Below are 22,006 nucleotides of genomic sequence, written 5' to 3'. Positions count from 1 at the left end.
AGACTCGACAGTCGTCGCGGGGCCAACTGGTGGACCGGAATGCAGTCTTGCGGAACCGCGTGCAGAGCGATTCCGGCATTTTATCAAGGTACTTTGTTGCCTGTAATAGAGATTAATACGTTTTTTCAACGCCTTTACTCCGCTAGCTAGCAAGATCGGTTAAACAACCGGTGCTTTTCCTACCACCAAAAATTGCTACTGGGACATCGTTTCAATGTCGCTTTGCTGGACGACATAAAAGTTTCACCCTTTTTTGACTGGGTTATTACGTAGCAATGAAAATAAAACCAAACAATTGTGTTTGAAAGGGTGCCGTCACTTGCTTTGGAAAATACGTGATTTGAACGCTTAAATGGCGACATTGGGAAAATAGATAGTTACAACTTAACTGCATTCAAATATTTAAACTCATTGATAAACTTCGGTGGCCGGGTCGATGTCTGTGGTTCAAACCTTTCACAAACTGTTTGCTCAGAAGAGATTCCAATGTCTCAGACAGCATTGAACTAATGTTTCAACGCTTCTCCATCAACCGTCCATGTCGAGCAAAGTGTTTACAACTTTCGTTTGCCAGGTTGTTATTGTTATTGCCTGTAATGAAACCGTGGCGCAGGTTTACTATTTTCACAACCACTAACTCTGTGTCTATTCGTTGCAGTGCCTCTGGGAGCTTCAGTAGCATGAGTAAGGTGAGAGCAATTTGGGTTTAAATATTCTTTTTAAAGAATGTTTCCTTATTTAATTATTAGCTCCATGTAAAATAAAACAACTGGTTATTAGTTGATCAGTCCAATCGTATTCCATTTATTGAAAAATCAAATTTCACCATTAAATGATAATGATGATTATGTGCCTGATCTGATACAGACGTTGGCGATCATGGTCTTCCAAACTTTTCTGTCATTTGCCATTCGTATTTTCACCATTAAATATAACGTCAAATGAAACAGTTTGTTGAATTGGCTGTAGCGTTTTTGCGTGTTGTGACGACACAAAATGTGGATCCAACGCTGTGGTTGGATTCATACGTCAATTTCTTTAGGCCAAATGATACTTTCTTTAGTCATAATAACACAGGAACAGTATAATTGTGACTTAAACTAAGCACCATCAACCTGTTACAGCAGTAAGTGACGCTGTTCTGCAAATTCAAGTTGCCATATTTGAATAACCGCTTAAACAAAACTTCCTTCACCCATGTTGATTAAACGTTATTTCATCTTTTTTTGAAACAACATCATTGTCCACTCCAGCTGGAAAACACGGAGGATAACTTCAAGCTCCTTGGAGCGAATGATGAGGAGACTCCCGATCCATTATCTTCTCTCTTGGACGTTGTTTTCGAACAACCCGAACTCACTGAGACTGTTGAGTCTGGAAAAAGTGACGTGTTCACCGCGTCATCCCTCGTCAACGGTGACGTCATCAAAGAGTCGAATTCGTCAGCACTAGCGAAGCCTTTGCTTCCCGCCATCTCAACTTTAATGCAGGTCGACTTTGTAATTTATGGTGTGATTGCTTTATGTTTTTTTGTTTGTCGTATCCAGGCTTACACCCGGTGGTTGAAGATTTAGATGAAGTGGACGTAAGAGCAAGGAAGCCAATCTTCGTGCCCACCTTCAGGCATGCCTTTAAGTGTCCTGCCAAAGACACATCCGCATGCTCTTGAGCGGTGTCGAACCGGCAACCTTTCGATTGCCGTTCCAAGGCTCCCACCACTTGGCTATGCAGCCGACTATTGCTTTATGGTGACAACATATATAAGATTTCTTAATAATAATCTTGGATATATTTTGTAACATGCTTTTTTTTCTTCAATTAAATTATGTTTTGCTTGTTCCTAGGATGAAGCACGGTGCGACAGTGACTGCTCCTCCTACTCCACATCTAGCAATGAATACCTCCTCTTCGAAGATCAACGCTCATCTCCATCTCTCCTTCACAGATCTCCATTAAAGCCATCTCTATCAAGTCCTCATTTTCCTCCAGATCAAATCCTCCCTGCTGAATTTACAAGGTATTTTTGAAGCGCTGTTCTCTTCTGTCATCTCAATTGATTATATTACATTTAAAACAACGAAAAAAGGGTATTTTTAGTTGCAACTTAAAAGATAATATTACATCAATTGACGTACAATCAACATACAACTTTGCGTTCTGTTGGCAGTCAGTTGAGTTTTGAAGAATCCGGCGTCAAGAAAAACAAGAAGAAGGTTCACAAACGGAGCAGCACAGACACTGATCCGAAAAAGTGAGTCCATCCATGCAAGCGGAATAATTTTTGTTGCTGAAGTTTATAGTCTGTCACTGCCGTGAACAGCTCTTGATGAATGTTTTTGCCTTAATTTTGTTGCAAGTGGCAACTTTGGTTATACGCTTAAAACTAGTTTTAGTGCAGAAAGTTGTTGATGTTTTTGTAACATTGATGGGGACAAAACCTATTTTGATTGTTTATTCAACAATTTTACATAACGAATTTTTAACTTATGTCAACTGTTTTTCACCTTAATAGCTTTCATCTTGTTTTTATATTTGATGCATTTAACTCGAAAGAAATTTACTTCCGGAAACTTGATCTTAGCCATTGCCTGTTTGTTTGCACATATTGCACAATCGTTTACAGTTGTGACATCCAATTCTTCACTCAGGATTTCTTTTTTAAAATTCAAAGTATCTTATTTCAGAACAGCTGGATTTACGCATTTACCAAGTCAACTTCTCGGCCTTGTGAGCGCAAACAAGAACCACTCGAATAATGTACGTATTGTAGTTTACTTTCTTTTATTGCATTTGCCAGCGTTAGAAAATAGAAAATCAGTGCAACCATTGCAAGAAACAAGTTTCAGACCCACTCGGTAGTTTCGTCAGAAAACTTGCCTGTAACAAGTGGGTCTTTTATTCTGGAATATGGAAAATAAGTATAAGAAAAACGAAAAGCTTAGTCGAAAGTAAAAATAGACAATTGAAGGGCTGTGCCTTAGTTCGTTTTGCTACTTAATCTATTTTTTAACATTTCTTATCCCAGTCCAACATAAACCAGTTTTTCAGCTGCATGACGACGGCTGGATATATAGCCGATAACGTTCGCAATTTTTTTGTGACGTGATAAACGCAATGTTGTTACTTGGTTTCATTTGCTTGTGACTCAACTAAGCGACCTCTCTAACAAAACTTATACAAATGTTCAATAAAATTCTAAAGACAATACAATAGTTCGTGCTGTAGAGGTGATGACATGGAGTATTAATTTTTAGACATCTGCAAAATTGCAAATGAAAGGAATAAAACGACTTCTGAATCACGAGGGAGTGTTCTTCGTCAGCAAAGATAACAAAATTTCATCGGGAAAAAACCATCAAATTTTCGTTTCCAAAAGCGAAAACGCGTCCACGAAGAAAATAGAAGACCCCACTGAGCCGAAGCTGTCCATGACCGGTCAAGACCTTGCTAATGGGCATCTCAGGTTAGTTCAAACAAGTTACGAAGGCTTGGTTGGCTTTTAAGAAAATTGTTTATCAGTATAATAACAATAGGGGTTATCGCACTGGTTGCCGGAACGTTGAAGCAAGCCAGCAAATAGTGAACTCATTGGCTGTGTGGTTGTGTCAACGTTTCTTGCACCGTGACATGCATCCCACATTTAAGCAATCGACCAGAATTTTGTTTAAAATTACTTGATAACAATTACATAATAATAATAGCATTCATACAGCACCATATCAAATGTACACATTATATTTGAGACACATTTTAACGTTTTTGAACGACTTCTTTTTAGCGACAACGCTTTTTCGGATTCACCGATTTGCGGCGGTCTTGAGAAGATGACGTCGTCGTTACGTCAAGGCACAGGCGTAAGTGATGACGAAGGTCGCACGGCGTCACAACTTGCTCTTCTCAGCATTGTGGACTGTCTTCTGAAGCCAGGTATTGAAATTCAAAAAAAAAGACATTGCTTTGTCGTTGATTCAACGTAAGTAAGGAAGATACTCCCCATTGCTGTAAGATCTTCGCCGAAACTTATTGTGTTTTTTTTTTTTTATTAGATATTGTCCCAGACAGCAAATCAACTGTTTTTTTTATATTGATTTAAAGAAATGGTTGATTTTCTTTCTGGGGGGCCGTTCGTTTCATTAATTCAGTATTGGATTTGCAACCCAGATAGTAAGTTATCCTTTTTTTACATTGATTCAACGTCTGGTTTGCTGACGGGTCGCGGGCGAATGACAGATATTTCTGGCTTTTTCAGGGGAGACAAAGCTGCCGGGTATGACTTGTCAGACCAGGAATCCGACCGCCATGCACAAGAGTGCTGGGAACAAACAGAACAATATCTGCGACAACATGGTCAACCCCGGTGCATCATTAGATCTCCTTGATTGCAAGGTAAGTTTTTTTGTAAATGATGCAAGTTTTGCATCATTTCAACTTCTGATGTGGACATAGTGTTTTTCGCATACCCATTAACCATACGCACTTTATTTCATGTACTTTTAAACAGAACTTAGAACTAGGACCACACCGCGTCAGTCTGTGACGTTCTAAGCACAAAGTCGAGATGTGTGCCGCCTGCAAAGTTTAAGTTTAACAAAGGATATTCTTGATTCTTAGGCAAAATTTGAATTTCACTCTCTCCATGTTTAAGTTGTTATTTTGTTGGTCACAGGGCATGACCTCGCAAGACGGGACGATACAAGCCGAGGATTCACAAATAGATGATTTTTCAACTAATTGCCAAGAAACTAAGCAAGACGACAGAGGCGTATACGAGACTGATCTGTAGCGGAATGCCTTTCCTAGTGTCTACGATCAAACACAATTTAGAGGGTTAATTACAGCTCGCGTAAAAACCCCTTGTAACCACCCTGTGTTTGGGAGGGTGAAGTTTATAGTTTTTACTATAGGCTAGTTAACTATTATCCCTCACGCTATGATTTTTTTTTCAAATTTCAGCTTTAGTAACAGGGTCGTTTTTACCACAACACAGAAGATTTGTCCTAACCGTGTTCCCCATGGAGTCACATGGGGACATGTACACAGACAGCAAAATTCATCGTTTTTGCTGTTTGGGTGCATTGTATCCTCAGATTGCACTTACCGCTAATTGGCAGCAATTCAAGCCTGGTATTGTACAGAGCCTGCGTGCTCACTCTTCACTCCACCTCACCTCCCGTGGTTGTGACGTCATTGCGACGTTACGGAATGACGTCACACCCACGGTACTTTCCTGCACTGTCAACTGGTTGCTTCTTGATTCCCAGTCAGCAAATCAGTTCTTTTTTTTCCAGCGATTGTGATTTTTTGTCTCATGAAATGCGCTCCTGCACTTATTTGGCGTTTCGTCGTTAATATCTCTCAAACGTTTGCTCATTGTTTCCGTGATTTGTTCTTACGTGCGTTCTCATGCCATCGATTGGGGCCGGTGCACGTGGCCGGAGCCAAATCCAAGAAAAAGTTTGTCTTCAGAAGCTTGCACCAATGAAGTTGTTATTTTTATATTGGCGCAACGTCAAGCGACGTTAAAGCTTGGAAAACGCGGCAGTTCAAGAACTCAACTACAAACCTTCCCCAGCTATCTATCCAGATGGTAAAACTCGTTTTTTCAACATTGGTTGAACGTCACTCAACATTACAAAGATATTGCTAGTTAGGTGGTAAAATTGCATGTTTTTTACATTGATTTAACGTATACAGATTTAGGACTAATGTGAAAGCACCAGCTCGGAAGTCCAATACTTTTGCATTAACCTTGGTTGGTGCAATGCAAAATTATTTTGGGAAAACAATATTTTTCGTTTTATATTATTTCAACATAACTAAACGTCGATTGTATGTCGAAAAGTAGTTCACTAATGAAAGTGCCCCCCCTCCCTAGAGAGCAAATCCGTCATTTTTACATTGATTCAACGTCTGCAGACGTTGAATCAATGTAAAAATGGCGGATTTTGTTGTCTGAGCCGTTCCTAAAAGTTTCAGTCATGGTGTTCACTGTTCAGTCTAAAGCGACACTCTTGGCAATGTTTTCGTCCTTCGTAACTGCCAAGTCTGCAGACGTTGAATCAATGTAAAAAAAGGATTGATTTGCCGTGTGGGTACTTTTCGTGCCGTTTATGCCGCCTTTTTGATGTCTCTCAGCCAAAGGGAAAAATGGACTATTGATTGCAGCTGTACTATATTGATCTTGTACACTGATATACAGCATCAATCGTTGGCGTTAAAGTCTGATTTTTAATCGTTAGTGGAACAATTAAAGTTCATTTCAAATAAATCACTTTGTAAGCATGTATGTTTTTACATTCAGATCGCATGACTTTAAATATTTTTGACATTTTGTAAAGCATAAGTACATTTCTCTGTTACTTTTTGTCTCAGTGTGCAATTGCGAGTGAAAGCTATATAGGCTAGTTGATATTTAAAGTAAATTGAATCACTATTATCAAACTAACCACAACTTGTTTCACCCTTTGCAGGGTCGTCAGAAGGGATGTTAAACAACCCTTCTCGCAAGCGATTGTTTATTATTTAACAAAATTGTTCATTTTGTGAGATATTCAATGTCTGCAGACGTTGAATCAATGTAAAAATTACGGATTTTGCTGTCTGGAAAACGGTCCCAGCCGGCGAATCACGCCTTTCATCACAATTGATTCAAGGACTGCGCACTTTCAAACGATGGAATTTTGCTGACCGGAGTAGGCTAGTTAATCACACAGCCAGCAAACCTGCAGACGTTGAATCAATGTAAAAAAGGACTGGTTAGCGTTTTCTTGTATCCTTCCAGACAACAAAATCCGTCATTTTTACATTGGTTCAACGTCTGCATACGTTGAACCAATGTAAAAATGACGGAATTTGCTCTCTGGGCTTGTTGCTTGTGTTTGGAATAAGAGAATTATTCCATCAAAGGAAGTTACCCAGTTGCCACTGATACCGTTGTTTGATCATCTATTTGCGTCACAATAACGTCAGATCACATTTCTTCACCGCCTACCACCTGACTCCTCACATGCGTGCTTCAAACTTAGAGATTTGACTTTTACTGCGATTTGTTTTTGATGCAGACTTTGTTCTAATTCTGCTTGTTTCTTTTCGACTTTTCCTGGTCCTTGCATTCAAGTCTAGTTTTAGAACGACGCTTGATTGACAGTGTATTGTGCGTGCAATAATAATTAACCGAGTGTTTTCAAAAAATTGTTTTTGTCTTTACCGCATTTTGGTTATTCTCTCAGCTTTGTGCTGAGGTCTCTTGAGTAAAATACAATGAATGTTTTTCTTTTAGGAGTTTTTATTAGACAAATCAATTTAGTGAAAGCTGAGTCTTGAAAGCTTTTTTCCACAATGAAATGCAGTCGCGTTTTAACCAGTAAAGGAGCCTGAGACCCAACTATCTTGGCCAAAACATTTTTTTAAGCTCAATATTTCCAAGCAGTTATACTGAATGCTTCTCACAATAATGGATCCTCATCCACGAGAGAACACGTTCCCTGCTCTTTATTGCACCTCGGTCGGCTGCATAGCCGAGTGGTGAGAGCCTTGGAACTGCAATCGAAAGGGCGCCAGTTCGACACCGCTCAAGAGCATGCGGCTGTGTCTTTGGCAGGACACTTAAAGGCATGCCTGAAGGTGGACACGAAGATTGGCTTCCTTGCCTTCCCGTCCACTTAATCTAAATCTTCAACCACCGGGTGTAAGCCTGGATACGACAAACATATTGCACCTCCGACATTAAAAATAGTTTTCGGCCATCTTGAAATGGCGCATCCCAATGATCAATCGATCCATGCACAATGGAGTGTTTCATTTTTTCTACACTTTTGAAATTAAAAACGTTTGGGTTTGCGTGTGATGGGATTTTGGAGACTGAATTTAAAAATGTAATTTTTATTCAATTATGACGTCACTTAGATGTGGCACCGCGTGGTCGAAACTAGTGTGGGGCTAAAAATAAGGGTTTTCCCAAAACTCGGTAACGGAACATGGTAAAGAGACGAAATTGGTGTCAAAATGCGCAGAAGGGCCGCTTTCCTATACCTTCTTAAGAGACATCATTGCCGTATCCTCACTGCAAAGCGAATGAGATCGAATTTGAAAAAGTTGTCTTTTACATGGTATAATAGGAAGTGTTTACCGAAACTGTTGCGACCAAATGGGCTGACTAAAAATGTTGCAATTTCGATAGAAACTGAAAGTTTCCAGACTCGTACAAATCAGAATGGAACCAAACCGCTCAGAATGCTGTATGTCCAGTGTTCATACTGCTATCGGTGGCCTACAGTGAACCGATGTTGTTGATTTTCTAAAAACAAATTACACTAAATGCTCCAAAAGAACTATTTTTTTATGCTTTAGGTTTAAGCTGACAAATCAACGCAAAAGGTGAACACAGTGCGTAGAGCTATTTACATATCTTCTGACGGGTAAACTACGTGATATCTTCCCCATACCAGTCTATGCCTTACTCATAGATTTGAGGTGCCTAAAGTTTTTTGGTACTGGGCTAGATTAGCGGTTTTATCTGCGTAGACTGTTCAATTATTTTGCGTATTAAAAATAGCCTATAACAGCAGTCCACTTCTATTTGTTTTTGTTTTCTTTGCTCTGTAACTTGACTTACGAAACTGTTTCTTTTCCTGCGTAATAATTGTAGCATTTAGTTCCAAGCTTGTGCTGTAATTCGGAGAGTGTCATGCAAACCTGCATCCAGAGGGCATTTATAGACCTGAGATGATTTTGGGGGGTCGTAACCTTTCCAAGGGACTCGGAACTTAAAGACCACCTCATATTTGTTGAATATATTGAGTTTTTCTCAGAAATTTCAAAATTTGGGGCCCAAAGATCCCATTTACCCAGACCCAAATTATCCTTTCAACGGCCCTGCCTGCGTCTAAAAGTCTGCTTTGACACCACAAAAAATCAATCAGTTTTTGAGCAGTTTTTCTATTTTTTATAAATGTTGTTGTTGGTAGGCTAGACCCTTTTAATAGAATGTTCAGAGTTTTGAATAGAAATTTGGTATTCAGATCGAAGTCGTTCTGTAATGCAATATATCTCTTTTTCACGTTTGTTAACATTGCTTCAATATCAAAAGGCATGGAAAAAACATTTTGACATTATTTCCCACTCCGCGCGGAGGTCCTGAAATCGATGATCTAATTCTAATGCATGTGGCAACGTCACAGTATTTCCTGCATATTTCGCACGCTTCGCTCTACCTCCATGTGCACTTTGCCAACATGGAAATGATCAAACACAATTTGGCGCAACTGCCATTGCCAAAGGTCTAGTAGGCTAGTCTATTGCTACAAATGCTTCTGTCACTAAATAGTCTGTGAATGAGTTTTTCCTTCCCTTGGAATATGTTATTCAGAATCTGAATCAGATAGTTTAATTTTTTGTAATATCCATGAAAAATGAAGTAAAGGCTGGTATTGCAAGTACTGGAAGCCACTGATCCCTTGGAAACTTATGCGGTTTTCCCGTGCAATCTATAGAAAATACAATTTCTTGTCTTAAATCCCACATATCATTAATTTTTTTTTCTGCCAAGCAACAAAATTCGTGAAAAGCACAAAACACGTTTACAAGCCATTTGTAAAACTAACGAATACTTCAGAACAGCTCCAATCGCCTGTTGACAGCATTAAAAATACACCTGAACAGTTTACGGTCATCTATCAAACTTGTAATCACTACAATTTATTGGGTCTTTGTTAATAAATTAGATTTCCTGCATCAATTTGTTTCCACAAATTAAAATATTAAGCGTTCTGAAAAAAGCTTGTGGGCCACATTGAAACTCTTCACTTCACTGACCAAACTGTAGAGACCGCCGTTATAGAGGCTGTAGTTCACAGACACGACGGGTTGAGGAGCTCATGTTCTCAACCTGCTCGTGGCAGGCCCTGATAGTTGAATCTTGCAATCAAGCTAATGACAGTAAACTGAAACAGCCTTGCAAGCAAGAAATATAACCCAATAGAGAAGTTTTCTATCTCAAAGATGGTGTTGTCTATAAACTAATTCATCGGTATTGTTAGTGACGTATTTTCACGTCACACGTGTGACGTATCAGTTGATGTGTATTCAGGGCATTTTCTTCTATTGTACCGAAGTTTTAAAGTCGCTATAGTTGTTGTTTCAGGAACGGCTTCTGGTCAATTCCTTCTTTTTGGTTAGCGATACTTCCACGCTCAATTGCAAACTTGCTGACGGCAGTAATGGCAAAGCACTAGAAAACATAATGAATAACTTTCAGGCACTTACGTAATAATTTAGCTCATTTTACGACCTGCTGTAGCCGACCAGATACACCAAGAATCAGAAATTCACGGCCCGGCGCAGTACACGCCCACTGCAGAAATGTAGATATGGTCCAGAAATCATACCGAGCTCACGACCAAAGTAGAAGTTTCCAGAATTGCCAAACTATAAAGACTATTTAGGCTATCGTGAATTGCAATGTTATCGAAAAAACGTTTTTATCAAGTTTAAATAATGCTTTTCATAATGACAAGCATACTCCTTCTCATAAAAAGAGGTCTACTACTACTAGTACTAGCTACTATCGTAGAAGATTTTCGGTTGAGAATGTTTTTCAATTAAGCTACCCGCTAGAAAGATTTACACTAGCTGTAGCCCTACTGTACACACCTGGCAAATTGCGACGATGAGTTTTGAACGTGTTGCATCTCATTCTTGTATGATCAGACCTCCAAACACAAAATTGCTTACAGATAGTCAACACGCGCGTTGTTCGCTTGCTTGAATCAAAATATGGAAAGTAATCAAAATCCAAAGATTCTTCGCTGTGGACTTTCGATTCCAACAAGAAAAATCCTGTAAGCAGAAAAATATAAAACAACTCCATCAGTTTATTAATTTTCCTTTAGCACAACTTTCACATTTGGTAGTCTGCTTTATAAAACATACAGTAGCTTACGTAGCCTAATAAACATAGACCTTGCTACGATTTGTGAAAAAAATGTTGACATTCATATTTTCCTTTCAAGGCGTACAACCAAGGCTGAAAACTTAAAATCGAACTCAAAGAATTTGTTTTGACGAACTGAAACTTGAACTCGAATAAATGTTCGCTAATTTTAACTTGACTCAAACTTGAAAAATTAAAACAAAGTGCGGTAGTTCTATTAAAAATTAAACCAGGAAATGCCAAGGCCTAGCATACTTCATTAACTTTTACTTCATTAAGTCAGATTTCAACTCGAATAAACCGTTCAAGTTTATAGCTCTGCTTGTAACACAGACTACTTGGTGTTTTACCTTTCAAAATATCAACCACTATGTTGGTGTTGCAGCCAAACAAAACTGTTTGTGGGGGCAAAATTTTTAAAAGACTATTTTTGAAAGTTAATTTCTGCTTTTTCTGCTCACCCTAGCTGCGCCCTGCGTGTTGCAGTTAGCTAAGTAGGCTATACCTATGTATACGTAACAGCTTATTTCAAACAAACCTGTTAAATAATAAACTGATGACATGACAAAGACCATTGCCAACAAAAATGCAAAGCAACATCGCATTCTTGCAACAAAACAACGATGATGGAAACTCGAAAGCAGTATCTTGCCAACAATATTGCTTTACTCATACTATGTAGCCTAGTTCTATAGAAAACAATCACTCTTGTGAAACTCAATTTATATGTAGCCTACGGTCAATATAGCCTACACAAGTAGGCCTGTTCCGTGAACGGGTAGTCTATTTATATTTTAGTTGCCATTCGAAATGTCAGCTTATTTATCTTATTATGATGCATTTCTTGAAAATAAACTCAAGTAAAATCATGACTATTTGCACGATTGCGCAGACTTGTTGTCAAGACGTTGAATAAGTTGCTGCAGAATGAATTTAATTTCGATATTTGGGTTGCTTCATCTACAGTAGTTTACCACTACCAAATCGTACTTATGAGAACAGCATTCATTAATCTTAGCACAGTTGCCATTATAAGATTAGGCCTATGCTAGAAAACAGCCTTATTTTACCACAGAGTGTATCTACAAGTAATTAATTTAACATTTCCTGATTTGGTAGGCTCTTGCTGAGTATCACAATCACGACTCAGCATTTTCCCACTTACAAGATGGCGCTGAGTGGTGAAATTTCCTGTCAAAGTTCACTGTACGAACACTATACTAGTTCAACTAACCTTGTCTGGGATTATGTAAAATGTGCTTTCTCCATGTCTATCATTGATTCAGCAAATCCATTTCTTTCCAATGGCGTAGCAGGCTATCTATTGATAGTTTATGCACAAAACAAAAAATGTGCCCAATAGTAGGCTACAAATTAACTGTTTGAAACAAAAGTACGATAATTTGATTGTTCGAAATAGTTTTAAACTGAAAAATGAGCATCTTCATTTAACATATAGCATTAATCACAATGCAATTAAAGACCCTATTTATGACTGCAGTCTTTGTTGTAACTTCAATTTTACATTGGATTTATTTAAAATAATTTGAAATTGCCAATCAGAATTTGAAACCTAAATTCAGGAGACACTTCAACTGAAACAGCGCAAGCTCAGTAAGCAACTAGTCGCTGGAAGCGCATCTTTTCTATTGCATTTGCAATCATATTTTATGGTTGTAATGTTTCCTCGGATTTTCGTAATATTGTATTGTTACTGGCGCAACGGATAAGGCGTTGGCTTTCCAATTATGCAAACCTGGTTCGACTCTCGGCTTCAGCTGGTTGTTGAAAAACACCGCTCACCTCTACCCAGGGTGTAATAAATTGGATGTAGTTGCTGAAGTAAAGGCGGCCGAGAGAAAGGAACTGGCCACCCTACTCTTCTTAGTGCCGAAGGCTTAGTATAATAAGAACCTTATCTTCTCATTCCCCAAAGCTCAGTATCTGAGTATGGGACCTTTAGTGGTCTCTATCTTGTGATTACACTGATAACTGGTGCGAGGTGTGATGATCAAGCGATTTTTACAGTTAATTGTCGGAAATGTATTGTCGTAGCCTGTAACACAAAGAAAATGTTCCCTTTTAAACAAGGATATGACACTTCCCAGATTTGCGCTAAAGCTGCAACTTTCAAATTACCAAACTTTAGCGGTATAGCCTACAGCTTGGAAAACTCTGACCAGAGGTTTTAAAACTTATTTGATCTATGGCACAGCAAAGAATTTCGGAATCTTCGGCTGCACATTGCCTTCCAAAGTCATCCTTGTTTGTCGAAATATTGCTTTTCACCAACGCTTTGATCAAAGCTGCTACGGTACGTTGAACAAACTATACATGATAGAATACCTACTTAAATTGCATGCCAGTAAAATTATGTACGTTTATTGCAATGTGAGCAGTGATGGCAACCAGTGGCGTGCCGTGACCACTTTGACAGGGTGTTCAGTGACGGCAAAGCAACAGCGGGGGGTCTGGGGGCTTCTCCCAGAAAATTTTTAAAATTAACATTGAATTTGGTGCGTTCTGAGAGCATTTTCAGCACAAATTCTGAACATGAACAGAACTGACAAAAATAATGTTGTCGGAATGGAGAAGAATACAAAATAGATATTTATTTGACAGCGCCTATTGAATGAAAGACTTAATAATATCAAACATTAAGTTGCATTTCTAAAGTCACATACTTCAGTTCAGTTTTTATTTCCGACCATCAAAACGAACAATATTACTTGCCATAACACAGCAGGAGTCTGAAAAAACGCGAAAGTTAAAGCGTGCTCGAGATAAAAATGATTTACTTCATGCAAGGGTTAGGCACGGTCGCAACACCTTGAGAAATGTACAAGCGAATTAAAAACAAACATGTAGTAAAAACGGATGTAGTCTAAACGCAGCTTTAGCCACTAGCCAATTTTTTTATTATCAGTAGGCCTACCGGTATCATTTTGTTCATTGGCTTCACATTTTAATGTATAGGCTATATTATATATCGTACCGGTGGTACACCCAAGACGAAACAAACATAGGCAATATTTAATGTGAGACAAACCAGGAGACACAGAAAGCGACTTTGAGTCAGCTGGCACCTGCTAAATAACTAAGGTGTTTCAGCAATAAGGTACAATACCAGTAACATACAAACACTCTAATTACAAAACGATTAGATGAGTTGTTTTAGAATGGTGCATCAATGATATTGGCTGTTGCCATAAGCTTTGTTGCAGATTCAGACAAGCTAGTTCTAATTTACTGGCACTTGGTGCATAAAAAACATTTTATCTTATCTTGTTTCCAACTCTAATCACCTCAAACTCTAATCCAACAAGCTAAAACTTGCTATTGCCTGGGATTCCCCCAATGACGCGCCAAGGTGTGCAGATCAGCGAATGCACAGCCTGGCTGACCTAAAACCATTGCTGTTTTCGCTGCCTTGTGACGTCATTTTTCTTAATTGTTTATTTTAAATAGCAGTCGCCAAGCTGTCAGTGCACACCCAGCTTAAAGGTAATAACCGAAAAAAATTAAAGGCAATGACCTCAAACGTTGGAGTATTAAAATTAGAAGGGGACGAGTTTTGCAATTGAAAAGAAAGCAATCAGCATGCAGCAAGATGTTAGAATATCATGAAAGTAAAGAGCATCGACAACCGATGGAAGTTTTCTTTTTTTCTGGATTTCTTGGGGTGTTCAGTGCACACCTTGAACACCCTGAATATACGCCACTGATGGCAACTCTTGACATTTTTTGCGGCAACTCCTGTCATAGCATTTTAGTCACGGGATCGCAATCGCATGCCCCAAAAAATAACTTTAATGCTAGGCCTGTTAGGCTTCAACGTTTCAAATAACATTGTAGGCTACTAGATGTTAAATGACGTTTCATAAATGTTTGGCTGCATTTGGTAGCTATATTTTTAAACGAAAATTTTAGTTTCAGTTATTAAAAGAAATACTTGCTCATTAAACAATTGCTTTTGCGTCTCTAATTTTTTTTTGTAGCTACGCTACTGCAATTGCCGGAAATTTATAGTGGCCAACTGTAACATGAAAGCAAATTCTCTGTTCTGAACAAATTTGACAGTTTGTGGGGCGGCTGCAACATTTATATCACCAGACGTCCCCGGCACACAGTTTGGGAAGCTCTGGTCCAAGCAATTGAAAATCACTCAAGAGACAATGGAGTAGGCTAGGTGGAACAGTGACGTAGCCTACCCCTAGCAGTGTTGTCCTAGCCTCTACTGCAAGAAAATTCAGACAGAAAATCCCGTTTTTTACATTGATTTAGCGTCTGCAGACGTTGAATCAAATGTAAAAAATGGTTGATTTGCAGTCTGGGGTTGTCTTGAATCATTATCCTCAGACCAAGAAAGCTTCTTTGAGAGCTTAATCCTGGTAGTTTCGCATAACTTACTTGCAGAGGCTTTAAACTATTGACGCAAACCCGGTCACTGGAATTGGCAGAGTAAAGTTTTCGATACTCGAAGTGTTGTTGTTTCTGAATTATTCCATTCACAAGGTGCCGCTAAATGGTAAACAGTCTTTAAATATGCGTTGCTCAAGCACACACCCCGAGAGTCGAACCAGCGCTCCTTGATCTTTAGGTTTTTTTGTACACAAAGTTGTTATTATATTGCATCTCATAACTCACAGTCTAATAACAGTAAATGTTAATACGATGGGCGTAAAATAAATTCATTTTGTTATTCCGACTAAGGGCTAATGTAGGCAAGGCCGGATTAACCATTAGGCTAATAAGGCTATAGCCTTAGGCCCTGGAAAAATTCGGCCCCCAATTTTGTAAGGCTAATAACTTAGTGATACAGATCCAATACCATTACAGTACAGTTTTTGCTTAAAAACGAATGACTGAGTTGAGTCAATACATATAAAGAGCCAATTTTCAAAACCACGTAGGCGCCACTTTTACCGAAATTGAGTTTAGAGCAGGGCTTTTCAACCTGGGGGTCGCGAGCCGTTTTTCGGAGGTTCGCGAGGCGCTTGAAATTCCAGTGTATTGTTTTCAATTCATTTTTGCCAGAAAAGATTAAAAACTATGTTTTTTCGCAATCGCCCATTCTTCTACTTGAGGTTATTATATCGGTTAAGCTTTCAGACGTTGCAAAGGCTTTAACTATAGAAAAGCATTCGATATTTTTCACCCAGTTCTTGTAGGAATGTAGGCTATGTTGTTTTGTGCAGACTAAAGTTAACCAGTAACAACGCTATGGTAAAAAAACGAAATTATGTAGAATCCTATACAAAATATAGATTTCAGTATCGTTTTCAACAGTATTGAAAAAAAATTAGTGTCGGCTATTTTGTTTGAAAGTTCTTTCAGCAACAGGTGCACGCATTGACAAACTTAATACTTAGTTAAAAATGACTACATTGATTGTTCTGAGGGGGTCGAGGTGGAAAAAAAAGTTAAAAACCTTTGATTTAGAGTGCCATTAGGTAAAGTATTTATTACCATAGGTAGGCCTACCTACTATTCATTTCTTTCTTTCCAAAATCTTTTCCATCTGTTTCAAATTTGACAATAAAAATTGTGAACCAATTAGGCCTATGCTCCATCATCAGTGGCGTAGCCAGGGGGGGGGGAGGTTTGTGGGTTTCAATCCCCCCCCCCCCTTTTGGCACGCGTGCGACGTCACGATACTGAGAATGATGCTTTCAGTCTCTTAATGTCTCTAACAAAGTTTGCCTAATTTTAAACGAAACTGCATTAAAAGAGCGAGTTTTGCCAATACCGGTACCAAACATTCAAATATCTCAGCCAGGAATTAGCAACAAGAAAACATAGAGACTTAGCTTTATTTCCGAAAAATGCCGAAGAAAACATGATCTTATCCTTTTACTATGCCACCGGACAGCACCATTTTACAAAAATATTCATACCCACATTTTTGTTGAAAATGCTCTCAGAATGCACTAAATTCAAAGTAATTTTTCCAAATTTTATGGGGAAGGGCCCTCAGACCCCCCGATGCTGGGTGTCGTCTTAGACGAACACGCCGACGGGCTTCGCTCGCCGGCCGTCAAACCCCAATTCAAAATTTCTGGCTGCGCCACTGGCCATTTTTCTGTCATGTTTATGTTATTTTGCAGTAAATAATTTCAAATTTTCATGTATGTATTTTTATTACTTTTTGTAACTTGGTTTGCAAAAATAGGCCCTTCTCTAGTAAACAGCTTTAAGCCTGCAGTACCCTTAATCCGGCCCTGAATGTAGGCCTACTGTATTTCTAAGGAATAGTAGTTTTGCATATAAAACTTATTATTTTGCTTGTCATGGCAATCATAACTTTCACTGTAATAATACTACACCAATAAAGTGCTACTTTGTGAGGTTTCAGTAACAATCAAACCCCTGTCATGTAGACTTAACTTGATAGCCATAACCTATTATCAAGCTTTAACAGAAATAAACAGTGTCAATAAATTTTCTAAATAAACTACGTAATGATAGAAAGCACATTTCATACGCCACTATAAAAAATACACTGAACTTCCAAAATATTAATGCTTTCTTATTAATTCTCAGCCTACCTGCAAACACATGTCGGGTTGGCCTATGATACCAGAGAAGATTAGTCCGCCCCGTTAGCTCAGTGGTTACGCTCCGCCTCAAGAATACGCGGCGCTGGTTCGACTCTCGGGGTGTGCGCTTGAGCAACGGATTTCAGGACTGCTCTCCATTCAGCGGTACCTAGTGAGTGGAATGATTCCCCGGCAACAACACTTCAACAATCGGAAACTTCACTCTGCCAATCTCGGTAACCGCCATGCGTCAAGAGTCTCTGCAACTATGCGAAACTACCAGGAATAACCTATCAAGGCTTTGTCAGTCCGAGGATAAAATTTCAAACCAAGAATATACAGAGAATACAAAGTGGTATGTATACATTACAAGTGAAAGTAAAAACTATCAACAACCTCTTAACTCTACAAAAACTAACAATCATAAGACTTTAAAACTCTTTATTTATAGTCATAATATAGCAGTTAATAATTCAATTTTAGATATTTTCTTTAAAAAAATAAATAAAAAAAGTTTTGCAAATGAAAATCTAAATAAATTCAAAACTCGTTTGAAAACATTCTATTTTAACGAACATTATGACTGAAAGTACCGTGTTATTTTGTCACCATAGTCAAGTACAGAGCTCAGGAGCATGGTTTACAGTTTACACTGTCGATGTGGCGCTACGTAAATGTTGTTACAATTATAAAGTCATGTAATCTTCACTCTGCGTGAAGCTACATGTTCTTGAGAGGTTGCTGATATTGATTTATAAAGTTTGCAATTGAAACACCGTGCAACACCTGAAGTAAAAGTTGATAAAACGTCTTTTAATGTTGTTGCTGCTCGCATCAATCTGATATACTATTAACAGTGTTGGGAATGACAACGCTGCTAATAGTACACATCTTCAGCATGAAAAAACATAGCACATACACCAGGAGGGAAAGGTATGATAATAATTTGCTAGGAGATAGTTGTTGAACTTATTGTGTTCAATTGCTTTCTCATTCGACGTTGAAGCGTGTGCAATCTGCCGGACAAACCTTCCAAATTCGATTTCAACTTCGTTTTGGAAACGGACGATATTTCAGATTTGTTTACATTGTAAGTAAGAGCACCAACTTCATGAAGTAAATCACCAACTTTAGCAAGAGTAGGCATAGAAAGCTTAGCATGCTCCTTGAAAACATGCTCAACTTTTTTCTCTAGTTGGATTAATGTGTTTCCAGCACGAACAGCACGAGGACCAGTAACAAAATGCAAAATAGTGCGACCAGTACCTTGTTGCCTTTGTTTGATGGTAATGAATTCGGACAAATCCTGTTGTTGAAAGTTAGAAGTCTCATTGTGGTCGTGTATACACTGTGATGACTCGCAATTTCGTATCGACGCACGGACATCATTTTCAAGAGTAATTACCTCGTTGGATGATAAAGTTCCAGAGATTTCGTACTTCACAAAATCATGTTCACATTTTACTTTTTGCACCAACTTTGGTAAATGGTCTTCTACAAGTGAAGCTGCACAAAATGCTCTTAACATAGGAAGCCATTGGTCAGATGTAGCACATATTTGAACGCTGTCCCCAACATTTGCAAACTGCGCATCATGAGATTCAAGAGATATGCGATGCAAAAGCCAACCCTGAACGTAAAGTACTTCTTTCACAGTGTAACTGTTTCCGCTGAAAAAAATGCACCCGACGTCATTCAGTCTTTGTTCTCTAGGATGAAAAAAACACGATTTGTCGAACACCACAAATACATCACCAGTAACATTTAGCAAATCTTGCACAACATTCCCATCTGCCGATACAAAGGCAACAACTTGAGCTGCAATGGGATGAAACTGATAGCTGCCGTTTTTTAATCTCTCAACGTACTTCGACGAGCATGACTGCGTTTTATTTAATTTTAATGAAAACAGTCCTTGAATCGTGAGAGGATAATTCAATTTTTTAACATTTGCAGTTTGTGACACGTCATTGCCTCTATGTATACCAAGTTTATTTTCTTTTTCGACTTTATCTTGATCAACCATCTTATTGTAAAATTTTAACTTTTTCATGAAACGATCCCTTGGATATCCTTGGTACGATAGTAAGTGAATGCCAACGTCAGATGGAAATTCTTTTTCATGCAAAGGCATGTTATAAATCGTTTTTTCAATTGTTGCATCACCGGCATCGATGAGATTGTAATAAATTTCTTCCGCATTATTTAACGTGGTTATGATTTCGGTTTGTTTTGTTGCAAGCTCTGGGTGAGTACAATTTAGCTTATCTACTACAACAGGTACCAAATGCTGAAGAAACATTCTTTCCAGCTTTAATTTGTCAGAACCAGCATCAACAGCTCTTCGAAGTACATGTCGAACTATGAGTTCCCTTCCTCTAGAACCAGGAAATAACCCATCTCCAATAGCAACTGTGAGCATTCTTATGTGATCACTGATAATTCTATATGCACTATCTATTCCATCATCATCTTCTTTTCCAAGTTTTCCGTGGTACGAACGGCATGACGATAACTTTTCAAGGGTAGAAATGATTGGTTGAAATAAATCAGTGTCGTAATCAGACACTTTTCCTTGCATAATGGCAGTGATTCTTTCCAGTCCCATTCCAGTGTCAACATGAAATCTTTGCAATGGTTCAAGAATATTGTGACCAAGCCTGTTGTACTGCATAAAGACAAGATTCCAAACTTCAATTACATTAGAACCATCGAGATTTACTTCTTCTGGGGCATATCGTCCATTCATTCTGTCATAATGAATCTCAGTGCAGGGGCCACAAGGGCCTACTTGGCCCATTTCCCAGAAATTATCTTTAGAGCCGAAAGGCAGAATTCTGTCTTTTGGAACTCCAATAGATTGCCAAATTCCTTTAGTTTCATTATCAGCAGTTAGGCCTAGCTGTTTACAGCCACCAAAGTAAGTGACATAAAGTTTTTCAACAGGCAAGCCAAAAACTTGAGTCAATAATTCCCATGCCATGATGCACGCATCCTTTTTAAAATAGTCACCAAAAGACCATGATCCTAGCATTTCGAACAGAGTATGGTGATGAAAGTCTTTGCCAACTGCTTCAAGATCGTTGTGTTTTCCACCAACTCTTATGCATCTTTGACTATTTACAGCACGACGGATGTCATTAAATTTCCCATTATGTTTTTGAGTTTCCAAAAAGATAGACTTAAACTGATTCATTCCAGCATTAACAAACAACAATGAATTGTCTGTTGTCGAAAATACTTTTGATGATGGAATTTGCACATGTTGATACTTCTCTGCATAAAAGCTTACAAAAGCACTACGAATTTCTTCAGATGAATATAGTCCGTATCTTCGAAAACAATTGACATGTCTCCACTTACTACAATACAGGATCTCTGGTACAGCAGTTTTTGTCCACTTACACCAGTGCAATACCTTCATTGCCATAGTTGGCAACAAAGATAATAAAACACTTAATTACACACTTTAATCTTAAATATTTCTGTAAATAAAAGTTTTTCTTAAATTGTTATAAAAACGTACTACCTGTACATTATACAAAATACTTCCATTGCCATTCGGATACTTATTGGCTAAAGGCCAACAGAACCATAAATTCTATAAAATCACCATACAATGTCATTACAAATATGTTTATAAATCTTTCTTGCTTTGATACCTTTCAATTTGCAATGATGTCAAGTAAGCATGCTTACTAGGGTGCGGCTGACGCCCCGTAAAATTTAAAACTTGATCGTAGCAACCCTGCTAATTTGCATTCATCAAATGCTGGCATTTGCACAACAATCTAACCTCTTAGTGTAATTTATTAAGTTAAGAATCGATTTCGCTATAGTAATAGCATCTTCAGCTAGCACATGTAAAAAAAGAAGAAAATTTGAAAAATACGTAAAACGAACAAATAAAGCAAACTCCGATGTTATCAACACGCATAAAAATTATATTTTAAATAGATGGTTACATAATATTAAAATCAAAACCTGCAAGCCTAAATCTTAACTGGTGTTCTCCCACGATTTCCAACAATATTCTGGTACAAAATTCAAGAAATACATTAACCTGATCATCCGTCTAGTAAATTACAACAGTTTAAGAAGGCGAATACAAAGAAAAAATGCAATTTAGTTTCAGTCCATTGCCGTAAGTTTATATCGATAAAGCGTCAATAAAGAATAAGTGTAAATGGGCATTAGGGTGGCTCATTTTCCTTGATGTTCTTTAAAATTTTTGTCAGTTTGGAATAATGTTCCATTTTGCTCACTGATATTTGTAAACCAAAAATTTTTGTTGGGTTTTGACCTTTGACCCTGGTTCACCCAAGGAGAAATTCTGAATTTTTCTGAAAAATTAGTAAATTTCGAAGTGGTTTAGCAGTATCTGAAGAGAGGATTTCTCAAAATTTGACAACGTGATTTTGACGTCACTTCCTCTGTTAACTTCCACGTGGAACATCTTCACCCTGCTCCAAGTCTGAGAGTCACTAATAGTGCATGCTTTTAGTGTCATTTTAATTGATTTTACAGCCTTTTCGCA

General features: G+C 38.2%; 2 protein-coding genes and 1 long non-coding RNA gene across 4 annotated transcripts in view; 1 reads left to right on the top strand and 2 right to left on the bottom strand.

Moving 5' to 3' along the window:
• Positions 1-7,269, top strand: part of LOC145779599 (diacylglycerol kinase zeta-like) — a 55,284-nt gene extending 48,015 nt beyond the window's left edge. The window contains exons 23-32 of the mRNA XM_082591228.1: positions 3-88; positions 659-689; positions 1,254-1,490; positions 1,845-2,017; positions 2,168-2,251; positions 2,685-2,757; positions 3,255-3,463; positions 3,779-3,927; positions 4,250-4,386; positions 4,667-7,269. Coding sequence (XP_082447354.1) covers positions 3-88; positions 659-689; positions 1,254-1,490; positions 1,845-2,017; positions 2,168-2,251; positions 2,685-2,757; positions 3,255-3,463; positions 3,779-3,927; positions 4,250-4,386; positions 4,667-4,783 — 1,296 coding nt within the window. The 3' untranslated portion in view covers positions 4,784-7,269. The remainder of the gene's footprint in view (positions 1-2; positions 89-658; positions 690-1,253; positions 1,491-1,844; positions 2,018-2,167; positions 2,252-2,684; positions 2,758-3,254; positions 3,464-3,778; positions 3,928-4,249; positions 4,387-4,666) is intronic.
• Positions 7,270-9,333: 2,064 nt separating this feature from the next.
• Positions 9,334-11,607, bottom strand: LOC145780083 (uncharacterized). 2 transcript variants are annotated; one of them, XR_014290595.1, is made up of 3 exons: positions 11,469-11,607; positions 10,651-10,836; positions 9,334-10,228 (listed from the first exon to the last, which is right to left on the bottom strand). It is a non-coding gene; the product is annotated as an uncharacterized LOC145780083 (long non-coding RNA). The 2 variants fall into 2 exon arrangements; XR_014290596.1 differs by lacking the exon at positions 11,469-11,607 and adding an exon at positions 11,281-11,462 and having other exon boundaries at positions 9,335-10,228.
• Positions 11,608-17,665: 6,058 nt separating this feature from the next.
• Positions 17,666-20,942, bottom strand: LOC145779621 (alanine--tRNA ligase, cytoplasmic-like). The gene has a single exon (XM_082591258.1). It carries the CDS (start codon positions 20,897-20,899, stop codon positions 18,419-18,421), a length of 2,481 nt encoding a protein of 826 aa, XP_082447384.1. The 5' UTR covers positions 20,900-20,942; the 3' UTR covers positions 17,666-18,418.
• Positions 20,943-22,006: the final 1,064 nt, after the last annotated feature.

The sequence above is a fragment of the Aplidium turbinatum genome, chromosome 11, assembly GCF_918807975.1.
Source record: "Aplidium turbinatum chromosome 11, kaAplTurb1.1, whole genome shotgun sequence".
Classification (NCBI taxonomy): Eukaryota; Metazoa; Chordata; class Ascidiacea; order Aplousobranchia; family Polyclinidae; genus Aplidium; species Aplidium turbinatum.
Note: the sequence above shows the minus strand (reverse complement) of the source record. Positions and strands in the feature narration are given on the sequence as shown.

Bases quoted from the DNA above. Each gene is read 5' to 3' on its own strand.
- LOC145779621 (XM_082591258.1), bottom strand. From the start codon at position 20,899: ATGGCAATGAAGGTATTGCACTGGTGTAAGTGGACAAAAACTGCTGTA.